Raw genomic sequence first — 16,136 nt, 5'->3', positions numbered from 1 at the left:
CTTTTTCTTGGAATAAGAGAGAGTACAGATTCAAAAAGGGATTACATCAACTTGTGAAGTAAAGACAAAGCCATGGCTAGTGTAAGCAGTTGCTTGGTTGCAACCTCTGATGCAGAAAGTCTTTAAGCCATTAAATGTGTTGATGCTTTACCAGGCAAAGCCTGACAAAATAACTGTTATTGTCTTTAGATGTTGAGAGCTAGACATTGTTTGGAAATAGGATATTTAGTTATGTCAGTTTTGGGTTGACACATTGCAAAGATTTGTGTGCTTATAGTTAAAGACAGAAGAAACAGCACTGACAACTGGGTTGAGAAAGCAGAGATTTTTAGATGCTACAAATGATTTCATATTTCCTAACTTTTTTTTGCTTCTGAACGTGAAAAGATTCAGAGATTGAGTGGCCCACAATCTCTGGAAATCTGCTCCAAGTATATCTGAGGTTTAACACCTAAAAATGAATACGCTTGAGGGTGCTTAGGGTCATGGTTGTTTTATTAGGGGGCAGAGGGTGGACACACAGCAACTTTGAAAAGAACGGAACTTAGTGCTTCCCTTGAGGAACTGTAATTGGCCACTTGCAAAAGGCCATATGTTGCATCTTTTACTCATATTGGTGAGTTGCTGGTCATACAGTTCACTTGAGATGAATTAACTGAGAGTTTTGTGGCAAATAAGTAGTGCAACGTGAGCTGCTAGAAGACAGTAGATCATATCAGTGCATAAAAGTAACCAACAAAAACAGCATAGCAGAGATCAATTAACTTTTAAAATTATTTTAGATGTTTTGGATGGAAAACCATCTTGGAAGGACAAATGGACAAGATAAGCCTCGCAATCAGTGAGAAAGGAAATTACCATCTGGAGAAAAACAACAACAAACAACAAAACTAAAAAGCTATAGACAAATTTTATAGGAACCGTATAAGAGGGATGACAAATATTTTCTAAAGCATGAATCTGAAAATAAAGGAGAGGAAGATGCGCACTAATCTACCCCTATCACTTGCAGGTTGCTTTTGTACATAAGATCTTTTAATGTTTCTGCTAACTCTGTTCTGTTCCTTTTGCATGTGGTATGTTTTCACATGGCTTTACGTGCACTGATAGTGCACTCAGTCCAGAAGAAAAGATCCATTTCTATTTTCAACTTGAAATAGCTCTCTCTATCTTGTTCCTGTATCTTCTGGTTTGCTTTATTTCCTTCTTCAGCACTAGGTGAATGGTTTTGAAATGATACTTCATGGATGTTAGCCATCCAAATGTCACTGAGTGTCCGTGAGTTGGATGGCACCTTACCTTTCCTCCTTGAGAGAGTGCAGTTTGGCAGTATGAGATTACAGTAGTTGCTGCTTCGCTGGGTAGTCTTTTCTAAGCAGTGAAAAATAAAAGCCATGTGTAACCTAAATGAACCGATGATTCATAACAATGTCAGAAAAGGGTGATGTGTAACAGAACTGGTGTAAGCTTAAAGGTAGTTATTTTTAAATGGGGAAGGGGAAAGATGGCAGGGAACAAAAGAAAAGAAAGAGAGCAGATATGGACACTAAAAAGCATGAGAAAAAGAAAGAGTATAGGGAGGAGTTAAAAATGGCATAGGAATAAAGATCATAATAACACATCCCAGGATAACAAAGAAGCAGCATTTTTACCTTATCTTCCTCCACCCCACTTCTCATCCGTTCAGCTTCTTTCCTATTTTCCATTCTTTTTTTTTTTTTTTTTTGCATTAGTTCATGTTCATTATCTACAACATTCATGCAACAAATCTGCTACTTCAAAACACAACTCTAATATGCAGAGGCATCTCTGCAATGCCTGCATGTGTCTTTATATAATTTAAAGTAAGTTGGTTTAAATTTAGTGAGAGAGATGACTAGGGACAACATATACCAAAAATAACCAGATAACTTACTTGGGGGCTGAGCTCATGGCCTTTATCTTCAAAATACAGGAAGCTCTATCTTTTCAGGAGCTAAAGAAACAGCTTTGTCGCTTGAGCTGTTGGAAAGAGCTCATCTTCAGAAGGGGTGAATACATACTGAAGAGCCAGATAGTTTTTGATTTGTTTGCACGCAGACTTGGACATCATAGTTTCAAAAAAAAAACCAAAAAAATCAAACAAACAAAAAAAAACTAGAGAAAAATGCCTGCACAGATTAATTCAGAATTTTCTATATGTAGTTGGTTGTCTCTTTCCACAGTGTAAAATTCAGCATTACTTCTTGAATGCCTTTGGAATTTTGTACCATCTTTCCAAATTATATGATCATCATGGGGGAGAGGGAAGGAGTAATGCAAGAGCATCTGCTCAGACTAGATAATAACAAAGATTTTATTTCCATAAACTAATTGTATTTCAGCTAAGAATCTGAATAGAATGCAGCCAAAATAATGCCAAAACTTGAGCTTTTCCATTGTTCTCTTACAAGGTGTAAGAAACCTGGTCTTGTAAAATGGGATGTAAATAATGTTGGTTGTGATGCTTCACTACTTTTTTCTTCAAGGACCCTCTTACTAAAAATGCTTTAGCTTGCATCAAAATACACCAATAAAAATGTAGTTCTTAAACATATCTTTCTTTCCATCCTTTTACTTCCCTGTAAGTGTAATGCTAGGTAACAAATAGTAATTGAATTGCCTTCCTTACAGAACACTCTAACGTATAATAAGTGGTGGTTGTATTTACTATGTTATAAGGTTAATGTCTCCTTAGCACTGTTTGAAATGATACCTTATTACGGTTGTGAGGTTTGGGGCTATTCATATTGAAGCCTGTGATGTATACAAATTCTAAGGTATTTTTTTCTGCTATCTAAAGTGAAACAGAAGTGAAATAATTTGCATAGCATGACATAGCAGATCAATACCAGGACATGGATGAAATCAGACATGTAGTTTAATGACCTGCACAGTAGATTTCACTGCCTCAAGCTTAAATACCTGAACTAGAAATTTCAAAAACACCATGGAGATCTAAGAGACCAAGTTTCTTAGACCTTGTTCTTTCCTCATAATTTGTAGTTTTTTGTTTTAATTACCCAATCTACCTGCAGTTTTCTCCCTGACTATAATGTGAGGCTGGCACCATATCTTTTTCTCCTGTTGGTACTTTTCCTGGTTTTGTTCCAATTAGATTATAAAAGTAGACTGATTATGTATTTGTATCATACCTTGCACAAATGAGTCTCAAGTCTGGATTGTGATACTACACAATAAATCAAAATTAGAAAAGAGACCAACTTCTGAACAGCAGACACTTAAATACCTTCAACTTTGTATAAACTTGGAAAAACAAAAAGCAAACAAACGAAAACATGCACACAAGAAAAGGAACCAAAAAATAGAAGTTTTAAAAAGACCAGTCCAGAATATTATTAGCAGGGATGGGAAAGCCAGTGTAATGTATTAAAGCATCTGGAGGTTTTGCTATGAAGTCAAACGGTTTTAACACTAGCTTCAGTGAAACATAGGCTCAAATGAGGAGATGGGGAATTGCTGTTCTACTGTTGAAGAGTGCGGCTTTGGTGGTAGGAGAATGTAGCCATATATAAAACTATATTTTAAATGTGATCAGAAAACTATTGGGAGCAGAGGGCTAATGAACTATTAATAGTTACTAGAATAATAAGGTAATCAATTATGTGCTGTTATAAGCAGCTGATTAGGCCTGTGAGACATATTAACCATCTTTTTTGAAACCTCCAAGGCACTTATGGATTTGCTGACGGTCATTAGTAACAAGACTCACTCATGTTTGTTTATAAAAGCTGTCAGTTGTTTGTTAACATTTTATATACCTCCATGGAAAATACGACTTTTAATGAGCATTACGTGTCCCTTATCTGGACTGATTTTAGGTAAGTTTTGCTTTAAATCGGGAAGTCCAAAGCTAAGTCCTGATTCTGCGTAAATAGCCAGGGCTGAAGAATTTATATTTTCTCACTGCAGGCAGAATTCACAAAGATTAAAGCAAGTCTAGATAACAGTGTTATTAAAGGCATCAGTGACATGCACTGACTGCTTCTGGTTTGCTACCAGATGTGGAGCTGCAACATTGAAGAATAAAGACAGGAAATGGGAAAATAAATGATACTATAGGCAAATGATCATCACAGACCGAGCAGGACAATTGACTTGTGCGATGGGGCTGGATTAGTGTATTCTACCATTATTTTGTATTTATAAAGCTTAAAATTGTTTGTTGACTGGTTTATCTAGTAAACTTGCCTGTAGTACTAAAATGTTTTTTTCTTAAAATGTAAATGTATGCTCTTTTTCACATTCTAGTGCCTTGAGTTATAGTATCTTATTTCCAAAGGAGTTCTGTCATGGTGGTCTCCTTTAGAGTATCACTGGGGAAATGCTTCCATTTGCCCCAAATGTCAGCTAGTTTTCAGAGAGGCTTAGGAGACTGAGGAGTAACTCCTGGAAGCTGCTGTGCTTTCCACACACAAGCAGGGGTGATGCCAGTTGAGGGGTGTGCCTAACGAAGCAGAAGAGACTCGTATTTACTGCATATGTAAAATTACAGCGTGAGACAAAGCATTTGTTGCTCCTAGCTTTTGCTGGATAGTATTTAAAATAGTTTTTAGTGTGTTAACAGCTGTCTCCTTGTTCCTATTACTGGTCACACTCATGCTAAATTTCTGTCTTGAGGCTATGTTTAAAAAAAAAACCAAACAAGTCATAAGGTCACCTTCTTGCTACCATAGGTTTTATCTAATCGGAATGGAAAAGATCCTTCTGCTGTGCACCATCCCTCACATCAGCGTGGTTTCCTGCTGAGAGGAATTTTGCCTTTTTGTGCATTTCCGAGCCCGCCTGTGTGCGTGTGCCCGCGGGATCAGGTGGGCCCCGCCGTAACCCCGCCCCGCCGGGCCCCCCCCGGCCGTGCGCTGATGGCAGCGAGCGCGGCGCCAGGGCGGGCTCCGGATTGGAGGCGGGGGCTGTCAATCCGCGGCCGAGCGAGCCCCGCTCTCCGGCGAGCCGCTTCCCGGCGCTGATCGCGGAGCTGGGGCTGGCTGCGATGGGAAGCGGCGGCGGAGGGAAGAAAGTTTGCAGCGCTCGGCCGAGGGGCTGCTCGCCGCCGTGATGCCCGGTGCCTAAAAGCCGCGGGCAGCCCGCCGGTCGGCGCGCCTTGCGGGCTGCTGTGGCCGCCGCTATCGCAAAGTTTTAGCGCTTTGCATGTGCTAAAATCCAGGATTTTAATCATCAGCCCTCCCCGCCCCCACCTCTCCTTCTAGGTAGGCGACGAATCTTCCTGTGCTGTGGATCGGAGAACTTTTTGCATGGAAATTTACTGACTTCGGAGGGGCCTCCGCTTCGGGGAGGGGGGAGAAAGGATTTATTTTCATCGCGGTTTTTGTTTTTTTTTTTTTGGATCGCAGGATTTTTGGAGCTATATGGAGCGATCTCAGGATGGTGTGCACCAGGAAAACCAAAACTTTAGTGTCCACTTGCGTGATTTTGAGTGGAATGACTAACATCGTTTGCCTGCTGTACGTGGGCTGGGTCACCAACTACATTGCCAGTGTTTATGTGAAAGTGCAGGAGCCGATCTCGGAAAAAAAGTTAGAGGAAGACAAAGGGGACACTTTAAGGATTATAGAAAGGCTGGACCATTTGGAAAATGTCATCAAGCAGCACATACAAGGTACCTTCCCCCCGCTTGCTTTCCCCCTCACCTCCCCGAAGCTTTCCGTGTGCCGCCCTCCATCCCCTCTCCGTGTTTGGCTTGTGTGTGTGTGTGTGTGTGTGTGTGTGTGTGTGTGTGTGTGTGTGCGTGTGTGCGTCTTGTTCTCGTCATTGTTTCGTATTTGTTGCTTGCTTTTGCCAAAATGGGTTGCCGCGAGGGGAATTCTTGTTCTCCTCCCCCTGTAAGCCTGGCTCTGCTAGTCCGTGTGGAGAGCGTGTGCGTCTGGGTGTGCTCCAGGTTTTCCCTCAGTGTTGCTGTAGTGGCGGGAGCCACTTGGGATTTTAGCTGGGACAGTCTCTCATTGGTGTCTTTGCTTTGCTGAGTGATCCCTAACTAGCATCTTCCTTTATATTTTCAACATCTGCATGGTGCCATACAGTCACTCCCTCTGTCTGCTAAGTGGGTTGGATAGTAAGGAGGGTGGCGGGTAAATGAGAGATCTAGAGGAACCATCTTTTTCTGCTTCTGCATAACCTCTACTGAAGGTTCAAATCCCAGTTCGAGTTTCTCCTAAATCTGCAAAGGCAGAGCAAAGCATACCTATCACCGGTGCACCAAAGCTCCCCTCCTTCTAGGCAGCTTTGGCCAACTGCTCTTCTGGCAGTCTAAAGAGGGGTGGAGCGGGCAGGGTGGTTAATCCTGTATGAATTGGGCTTCCCCCACTTAGCAATGCTCACAAGTTTGCAGCACTGTTAAAGCCCAGTTGCTTTTCTGTGGCTTGTATTAATTAATTTCTTAATATGTGACACATCACTGTACAGATTGCACGTACTTCCATTTGTCAGACAGTCTTGTCAGCTTGGGTAAATTAGTAAAATACTCCCCCCCGTTTTGTTTTGGAGGATGAGTTACAGCAGCTCCTGCAAGTTTTAACTTCTCTCATGCAGTCCTTGAGATTTTCCTGACTACTGAAAAAGAAAAGAAAAAATATTTGGTTTTTCCTGTGTGCCAGTGGAGTGCACTGTGGAAGCATGTATGAAAGCAGCAGTTTTTCAAAAGATGCTATTAAGAGTTAGGTACAGGAAATTAATCCAAATAGGGCTAGAGCATACCTCCAGTTTTGTAGGCGTGAAGTTCTGATAGTCTTCTTTTCAAGGAAAGTAATAGTGACCATATGGTCTTGTTACTTTGGGCAGTGATTCTTCTCAGTCATAGAGAAAGGGATGGATTTGCATAAATTAAAGCATAAAATTAATTTGTGACAACTTGTGACTATACAAAAACCAAACCAAAAAATATTTTTCTTAAATAACATCTGTATGAAAATTGAAGAGAATATTCCAAAAATAAGCAAGCAGTTTGGTAATAAGTACTATTAGTATATAGTACTATTACTTGATAGTAACTGAGTTTCACAAGGAATTTCTGTGGCAGGGATTGCAGAATAAGATGGTATTTTAATCAGATCTTGCTTTAGTACTGTGAGATGTTATGACTTCTGGGTCATGTTGCAGAACTCACAGAAGACATTGGAAGGAATAGTCCAAACTTGACTGGGGTTTGGGTTAGCTTCAAGTTTATCAGTTTGAAGGTCAGCTTTAAGAAATTATAAGTTTGGGTTTCATTACCATAAATTGAATAAACCAGCTGCCAAATAGCTGGGCTAGATAATAATTATCTGTAGTTTGCTGTAAAGTTTTTGCTTGAGCTACTTCTTTTTTATGTTGGAGAAAGGTGTCAATAACTCAGATGTTCTGCAGTGCTGAACAGGCATGAAATTAGCAAGGGTAATAGAATTGCATTCAACAGGATACCCTGTGAATACCAGAAAGCTCTAACTGCAGTATTTTACACATGGGGTTACTCTAATATTTCATTTTAATTTGTTTTCTGATTGAATTGTTTAATTAGATGCCATCAGGGAATTCCTTTAGCATATAAATTACTATCTTGCAATATTACATCAAATGCTGTGGAAATGAGAAGGAAGAAGAGGTGCCTTCATTAAAAAAAAAAATCACTTTTTGAAGTATGAACTTTTAGAAAGACATTTTCAAGGCAAGAAAAGTGTTAGATTGAAAAGAGGTAAAAGAAATTCTGAGAGAATGAAAGTATGCATGCCTTCTTTCCAGAAAGAACAGTGTGGAAAAGGAAATATTGGTAGTGGTGTTGGCCAAGAATAGAAAAGTTGGAATGCACAATTATGTACCTGCTATACTGCTATTCCACAAAGTTAGTGCTTAACTATTTTTCCTATAGGTTTAGTAGGAGTCGTATGTTTTATTCTAGCAAGCAGGCTACTCAGAGCAACTTTGTTTCCAGTTCCTGTGGAGTTTGCAAACAAGACAGGGTGGTTATTGAGATGATTTGTGTATGCACGTTTGTGAAGGAAAATGAGGAAGAGAGCAGATGGATAGCTTTATGCAAAATGCAGTCTTTTTTGTGTCTAAAAAAGGAGTGTGGCAAATGTATCATCTATTACTCTTGAGTTTTATTACCAGAGAGAATGCTATAAAGAACTAAAGTTAATAAATATTGTATTAAATAAAATGTCTGTCTTTCCAACATAACGTTCAAAATATTTTTTTCTTAATTTTATTTGAAAACAGTATGTTCTGTCAAGTTCGGAAGGAGCATACTGGTTAAATAAAACTCCAAAGATTCATTTTATTAAAATCAATACGGGAGTGCATCAGACAGATCAGAACACATCATTCATCTGAATGCACCATGCATTGGTTCTGTCACTAAAGAATTGCCCTAAGTTGTGCGTGTGTGTGGTTGGAAGATCATGTGAGCAGGCAGGATGCTCTTGATCAGGTAGTTAGTCTGTAACAACGACAAGAGGCACAACACTATCAATAAGGTAGCAATTTATTTTCTGCAGCCTAGCTTTAGGCTGTCGCAGACGGTAAGCTGAACGTTTTTCTTGGAAAGCTATGCTGTGGTTAAGCAGGGATCCCTTACGACATACACGCTCTGCTATTTGTCATATTATGCAGTGCCATTTTATATTTTTCAACTTTGTAGTTTTAATCAGAAGATATTTGCATCCTAGCATTATTTTGAAAAATTCTGGTCTGTGAAATGAAGTTACTTTTTTGCCACCTAACAGGAACTTAAACAGAATTGATTAATTGCATACTATTAATATGTACAGTAGATCCAAGTTAAAGTTGCAAACACACAGTTTATTTCTGGAGCAGTTGAATTCTTATCTAAGACCAATAGATAGTTTCTAAGACATCTGTTTTGTGCTAGGAATTTTATCACTCATCTTTGCATCCTGCAGCATCTGTTGGCATAAATAAATGACATGTCAAGCACTCTGTAGACTTATTGGGGAAATTTTGATGTGTTATCTCCCAACCTGCTGCTTAGAAGGATATGCTCTGTGGGTTTACTTCAGCTGTTAGCTACCCCATAGTTGGATATCTAATCACCCGTTTGTGGTCAGCTGGGGAAGGAGGGATCTCCATTGTGAGACTCATTCCCTGTGTCTTGGACAGGTATTAGGACGGAATGAATTACTTTCAGAAATTGGGTATTTTGAACTTTGGAACCATGTCGATCCAGACTCTTTATTGTAGCCATCTACAAGTTTGGATAAGTAAATCCTATCCTTGATATCTACCTTTTATTTATTTATTGATCTCAAACGTGAAGAAAGAATGTAGTATGTAAACATCTGTTTGTGATAGCTGTCCTTTGCAGCCTGGCTACCTGTGTGAATTTATACAGTCAGACTTGTTTGGATTTGCCAGACTCCACCATGCCTCTTACTCTTGTGGTGGTTTCCTTTTGGGAATTGTTAGGCTGGGGGAATTTTACAACTATTTCCCTCAAGCACAAAGGCAGTTAGACATATTTGGAACTCACTGCATTGTATTTATTCTGAGAAACAAATCAGCAACAGACAGTAGCCCTGGGAACACAGTTCTTGCTCCACTACAGAGGACGCTGTATTCACAAGTATGTAAACAAGCAAGGAGACCTACGGTCCCAATGTAACTAATTGCAGAAGAACGAACTACTTGGATATGTGAGACACACGGGATTAATCCCATTATTTTTTCTCTTTAGGCTGTGACTTCTCAAGTCATTCTAGATTGCTGCATGTCAGTGCAGATTAACTTGAATTTAACTTTAATGTTCTTCCATGCTTAGGAATGGCTGTACTAAAGAAAATTTTAATAGAGTGTTTTCAGTTAGAAGTCTGATTCAAATGTTGTAAATTTTCAAGGCTTGCTTGGATGTACAGGTATTTGAAGGACCATCTACTGAAGACTTAATTACGTTGATCAATATAACTGCAACTTGATAATTTGTTATTAGTATTACTGCAGCTAACTTTTTTTCTGCTCTTAATACAATTAGAAGGCAATTAAAGATATTCTTTCATGGTGATTCTTGCACCAAGGATTTATTTTGCCATGGTTAGGACACAGTAGCCAAAACTGAGGAGGTCTACGCTCACTTTTAATAAAGTAGCTGCATTTTATTAGTAGTGATTGAGTAATTCATTTCTTGATTACAGTTGTTTATTATTATTTTTTCCTTATAGTGATATCAGCTAGATTGCTGTATTAATTAATTAATTAGGTTTATATCATGTGAATGTTGTGATAGTTACTTAGTTACTTTTTTTTTTTTTTTTTTTTTTTGGCGATTGTGCATGTTGAGCAAGAAAAAGCTTTGTAGTTGGGAAGGGAATTGACCTGGATTCTGTTTCTTTCAATGTAGGTAATTTCTGTAGTTCATATGAAAGTCTTCAACAATAGGTTAAAAAATGTATTGAGAAGCAAGGTTGGAAATTGAAATTTTTATGCCCTCCTTGAGTTCTCTTATTTCTATGCTGGACAATTTTGTCTTTTCTATATGAAAAAGATTATTTTTGTAGCTGTTTGTTATCTCTGCATAATGGCACAGCTTCAGTGGAAAGAGCGGATTGTGTGCTACAGTGTTTGAGCAGGTGATTTATGGACTGTGCAGAAATGGTGATAGCTATTCTGCTTGAGGTTCTGGACTCAGTGTTTTGTTTATGCTGGGTAGATAATCACTTTGGAAAATGTTGCTCAGGTTGACACAAGAAGCCTGTAGCAGTGCTGAGATGCAGATTGAGCTCTTTTGAGTTTCTGCTAAGCTGTTGCTCCCTTTTTAGTACTAATAAGTGATCTTATCTACATGACCAATATATAGATGAACATGTATAAAAAGAAATGTAAAGCAAGACCTACATGTAGTTGTTGGGAATTGTGTATTGTGTGTGAGATGAACTTGGCCCTGTTATCACATTCTCTCATGGCAATACCTGGATTAGCAGTCCAGCGTAATAACTGTTCTTCCACTTGGGCATTCTGTGGCCTGGGGTTGATTGTGATCTGCCAATTAGCTGTTATTGCATGCAAGGACATGCAAGGAGAGTGGAAGGAGGATTGACTTCTATCAGGATCTAAAACGTAAAGGAGCTTGGTGTTGAAGCAGTCATATGATGTGATACATGTATTCTTGTTCACTGGCTCAGGAAAAGATGGCTATATCTATACGCCAGGTATGCTCTCTGTGCTTCAGAAACAAATGCAAGACGGTTATTGTATACTGAGTTCAAGATTGAGATTTGGCTCTTACATGCTGATGGTATTTATTCCTTCCATTTAAGGAACAGGCCAAAACTCTAGAATCACATTGTGCATTGTTTGTGTGGCTGACTATTTTTTTGTGTGGCTATTTTTTTTTTCCTGTTACAAGAGCGGAATGCTCATGAAAGAGTCTTGGTGTCTGTATCCTGAAATACAGGATCTGAACTTGTAAGTGCATGTGTGCAAAGTATAAGGGTTTCTATTATATTGTAAACTTAGAGGCTAAAACCACTTGTTTATCACTGACCTGGCATGACCTAAGTTTCTTCATTGCCTCTAGGACCAGAAAGACTAAGTTGTTGCCTGCCCAACCTTGCTCCTTTGCCTGTGACAGACCACAAAAGGAGTTAACTTTAGTTCTGTGTTCAACAGAAAGGTCTTGTCATCAGCATTATACTATGAAAGCATACATAAGATGCAGTATGATGGGATAAGTTACTACTATCAATCTGAACGTTAGAGACAAGCTACATAAAGAAAACCTATGGGGATTTAAAAAAGTGAACATTAGGCTCAGATATTAAGGTAGATGTGGCAGCTGTGAAGATGGTTTAGCTACCTTCCCAAGGATGATGGAAAGTCTTTGGTTGCCATTAGAACAGCCCAGGAACTTGTTTGTCAGCTGCTAACATATGTATACGGTTTGACAAGGGACGTAACAGGACACGAATCAGCTCTAGCTGGTTAACAGCTGCCCTCATTTAATGAAGCCATAAGATATTGTTGTTAGATAGGCTTGTCTCAGAGGTTGGAGATTGGACCTACTACAGAGGGCTGTAATGTTTTAGGATTGCCCCCAAGCCCTGAGCAGATAATGTGTGATTGCTGAGAATAGCTGAAGTAATTTACTGGTCTACAACTGGCAAATCTACTTGTTTAATGAAATGAAATTTCATTCAAATACAACAGTGAAATCTCAGTTCATATCTTGTCATGCCTCCTCTGAAACAAATTCATTTGTCTGACAGACTATTTTTACTCTTAATTTTCCTCATCTGTTTGTATTTAAAATCATCTTCATGTCTTCTTGCCTTGTTTGCTAAGCCACATTATGGGCAGAGACCAGTAGCACTGCTGTCACCTGTTGAGGAATCTTTCTGTGCTGCCCTTGGCATTCTAGTGCTACCTCTGGAGTCTCTCTTTAGAAACTTCTGGGATCCTTTTCCTTTGGGGACATGAGAAGTAGCTCAATAACAGGCTCTGGTAGGACAGTGTGGACAGATACTCTGAACATTGAAATTGCCAGGTACACAAAACTTAGGGTTTTCTCTTCATGCTGCTATTACTGTTAAATCTATTCTGACTACAGTTATACAATTCTGCTGCACAGATATGTTTTTTGTGCAGTAGCATTGTTTGTTTTCTTCATAAATTTTCTCTTCTTAACTGGTGCTTTGTAATCCAGGTGCTGTTTTTTAACATGATATCCCAAGTTTCTTGAGCGAAGGCAGGGATGTTCAGGAGCCAAGACATTGTCTGCAATTATTACAGCTCTCCAGCGGTTCCTTTACCTAGCTTTTAAAATGAGCAAATAAGAATATTCTGTCATTCTGTCTGTCCGTCTTAATACGGAGATGGAACATCTAAGTTGCTACCTTGAAATTCTCAGCCTTTAAAGTGTGAGACTTTGTTTTTTCAAATCCATAATGGATTCTTACTATTTTCTCTATTGACATTACATGAAATTTTAATATATTATTTCTGTCACGATAGCACCGTGGCAGATAGCTGAAATCCCAGTTGTCTTGCAGTCTTCACTGTGCACAAATATGTAGTGGAACAGTAGCCTTGAAGAGATCCTAGTCTCTATGGAAAGGTCAACGGAAGGTGGGCAGAGGAGATGGCCATAGGAACTAGTATGGCCAAATTTATACACATTAGCAGACAGTCAAACCTGCTACCAACAGAGTTGCTTGGATGAATTGGACAAAAGGTCTTCTCTTGTCCCAGTAATAACAGCTTAGAGAGAGCGTGCAAATCCTGCTGAAGGCAACCGTGGCAGTACTGGGTGGTAGCCACATCTGCTCTCCCACCATAGGTCTGGGCCTGATTGATATTGAGACTGACATGATCTCTGAAGTATGAGGTAAATGCCTCTCTCAACATGCAAGTTATAATTAGCACATCTAAAATACCACATAATTGCATAACTTTCTGCTTGGATCTTTTGGAAATTTGAGATCTCAAATAATGTGGGATGGGGGATGGAAATCTTACAATTTTTTTTTTTCTTTTCTCATTTCCTCCAAATCAAACCCCTTATTTAAAATGTGAGTGTTTGGATTTTCCTTTTATTGGAACTGTCACAGGTGATCTCTGAGAAAAGAGGATTTCTATAAGCAGTTTTCTGGACAATGTAAGAAAAAGAGATAGCATTTCTATTTTTTCATAGATAATACAGATCATATTTGTAGATAAATGGCAATTCTAGCCTTCACTTTAGGGAGATAATACAGATTTTTTTTTTTTTTTTATTTTAGTCTGGGAAAACATATCTGTTACTTGCCTGTCTGAAATCTGGATCTACATACAGGTCTGTTTCATGAATCATCCAACTAATGCAGTGAATTATCAGTCCCCACTTTCATGGTGGATTCACGTTCCTTTGAAGCTTTTCTTTCTGTATCAAGTCATGACTTGCCACAGGCTCTGCAAGAAACTTTGGCATGCTGTAGGTAAAAGAAAAACTGACAGATAAACTTTTCTAGCACAGCAGACCCAGTAAATCTGTACCTATCCATTACAGGATTATCATTGCAATAAGGTTATTGTTAAAGAAAACGCCTTACAGGATTTCCATGTGCACAGAATAAATAGGACTTGAGAAACAGAGCACAGCATAATTTTTAAAATCACTTTTTTCTGTTTGTTTTTCTCTGAGGTATTTGCAATTTAGCAGCTGTATATCGCATGATCACACAACACATGATTACAATAACAGCATTCCCTCTTCTACTTGTGCTAACGAGAATATTTTAAGCAGCTTAAATGAAGGGTGGGGGAGTATTATGCTGTAACTTCTGTGGTATTTCTTACTAGAAGATGAGTTTACTTCATGTGTAACGGTGAGGAGGGTCCAGGAGGAGAGAAGTAGAGAAAAAGCTAAAGGCTGTGAAAGAGTCTGTGAATGTTTTATGCCGTTTTAGTTAATGTGGAACTACAGTTAATGAGTGGAAACTCAATAGTTTCCACTAGTGTTATTGAAGCAGATGAAGCAAGGCATATTGAGTTTCTGTGGGGTGGGAAGAAACAATGCACCATTTCTGCTTCAGTTCTGAAAGCCTTTTGCTTTCTTGTTGCTTTCAAAACCAGTTTAGCATTTAGGAGATTATTATAAATATTTTCTTGCATTAATTAATCTGAAATATAGTATTCAGAAATACAAGTCTTAAATCCATTAGATCTAATTTATGCTCGTATTTTAAAACAGATTATTTAATCTTAAGCATGTGTATTTTCTGTAATGAAAGTAGAAATACTCAGATTGCATATGTTCAGAAATTCAGAAGTAAGATACCGATATTTACATGAAAATCATATCCCTATTCATCTCAGAATCACAGAATTTCTAGGTTGGAAGAGACCTCAAGATCATCGAGTCCAATCTCTGACCTAACACTAACAGTCCCCACTAAACCATACCCCTAAGCTCTACATCTAAACGTCTTTTAAAGACCTCCAGGGATGGTGACTCCACCACTTCCCTGGGCAGCCCATTCCAATGCCTCACAACCCTTTCGGTAAAGAAGTTCTTCCTAACATCCAACCTAAAACTCCCCTGGTGCAACTTTAGCCCTTTCCCCCTCGTCCTGTCACCAGGCACATGGGAGAATAGACCAACCCCCACCTCGCTACAGCCTCCTTTGAGGTACCTGTAGAGAGCAATAAGGTCGCCCCTGAGCCTCCTCTTCTCCAGGCTGAACAAGCCCAGCTCCCTCAGACGCTCCTCGTAGGACTTGTTCTCCAGACCCCTCACCAGCTTTGTTGCCCTTCTCTGGACCCGCTCAAGCACCTCGATGTCCTTCTTGTAGCAAGGGGTCCAAAACTGAACACAGTACTCGAGGTGCAGCCTCACCAGAGCCGAGTACAGGGGGACGATCACCTCCCTAGCCCTGCTGGCCACACTGCTTCTTATACAAGCCAGGATGCTGTTGGCCTTCTTGGCCACTTGAGCACACTGCTGGCTCATGTTCAGCCGACTATCAACCATCTCTCCCAGGTCCTTCTCTGCCTGGCAGCTCTCCAACCACTCATCTCCCAGCCTCTGCTTGGGGTTGTTGCGCCCCAGGTGCAGGACCCGGCACTTGGCCGTGTTGAACTTCATGCAGTTGACCTCAGCCCATCGGCCCAGCCTACCCAGATCCTCCTGCAGAGCCTTCCTACCCTCAAGCAGATCAACACACGCACCTAACTTGGTGTAATCTGCAAACTTACTGAAAGTGCACTCAATGCCCTCGTCCAGATCATCGATTAAGATATTAAAGAGGACTGGCCCCAGCACCGAGCCCTGGGGAATGCCACTAGTGACTGGCCTCCAACTGGACTTGACTCCATTCACCACGACTCTTTGGGCCCGGCTATCCAGCCAGTTTCTAACCCAACGAAGCGTGCGCTAGTCCAAGCCAAGAGCAGCCAATTTCTTGAGGAGAATGGTGTGGGAGACGGTGTCAAAAGCCTTGCTGAAGTCAAGGTAGACCACATCCACAGCCTTTCCCTCGTCCACCCAGCTTGTCACTTTGTCATAGAAGGAGATCAGGTTCGTCAAGCAGGATCTGCCTTTCATAAACCCATGCTGACTGGGCCTGATTGCCCGCTTGCCCTGCAAGTGCCCCGTGATGACTCTCAAGATAATCTGCTCC

General features: G+C 40.0%; 1 protein-coding gene across 3 annotated transcripts in view; it reads left to right on the top strand.

The window, feature by feature from the left end:
* The window catches only part of GALNT18 (polypeptide N-acetylgalactosaminyltransferase 18), a 242,093-nt gene that overhangs the window by 21,016 nt on the left and 204,941 nt on the right, over positions 1-16,136 (top strand). Inside the window, exons 1-2 of one of the 3 annotated variants that reach the window (XM_005017713.6) lie at positions 4,922-5,246; positions 5,391-5,656. The exons of 1 other annotated variant lie outside the window; for it this stretch is intronic. In XM_005017713.6, the coding sequence (XP_005017770.1) occupies positions 5,422-5,656 (235 nt within the window). In that variant the 5' untranslated portion in view covers positions 4,922-5,246; positions 5,391-5,421. Of the gene's footprint in view, positions 1-4,921; positions 5,247-5,390; positions 5,657-16,136 lie in introns of those variants that run through there. One more of the 3 variants, XM_021271059.4, reaches the window with a different exon arrangement.

This window comes from Anas platyrhynchos, chromosome 5 (genome assembly GCF_047663525.1).
Source record: "Anas platyrhynchos isolate ZD024472 breed Pekin duck chromosome 5, IASCAAS_PekinDuck_T2T, whole genome shotgun sequence".
Classification (NCBI taxonomy): domain Eukaryota; kingdom Metazoa; phylum Chordata; class Aves; order Anseriformes; family Anatidae; genus Anas; species Anas platyrhynchos.
The sequence above is the reverse complement of the archived record's forward strand: the minus strand, read 5'-3'. Positions and strand labels throughout refer to the sequence as shown.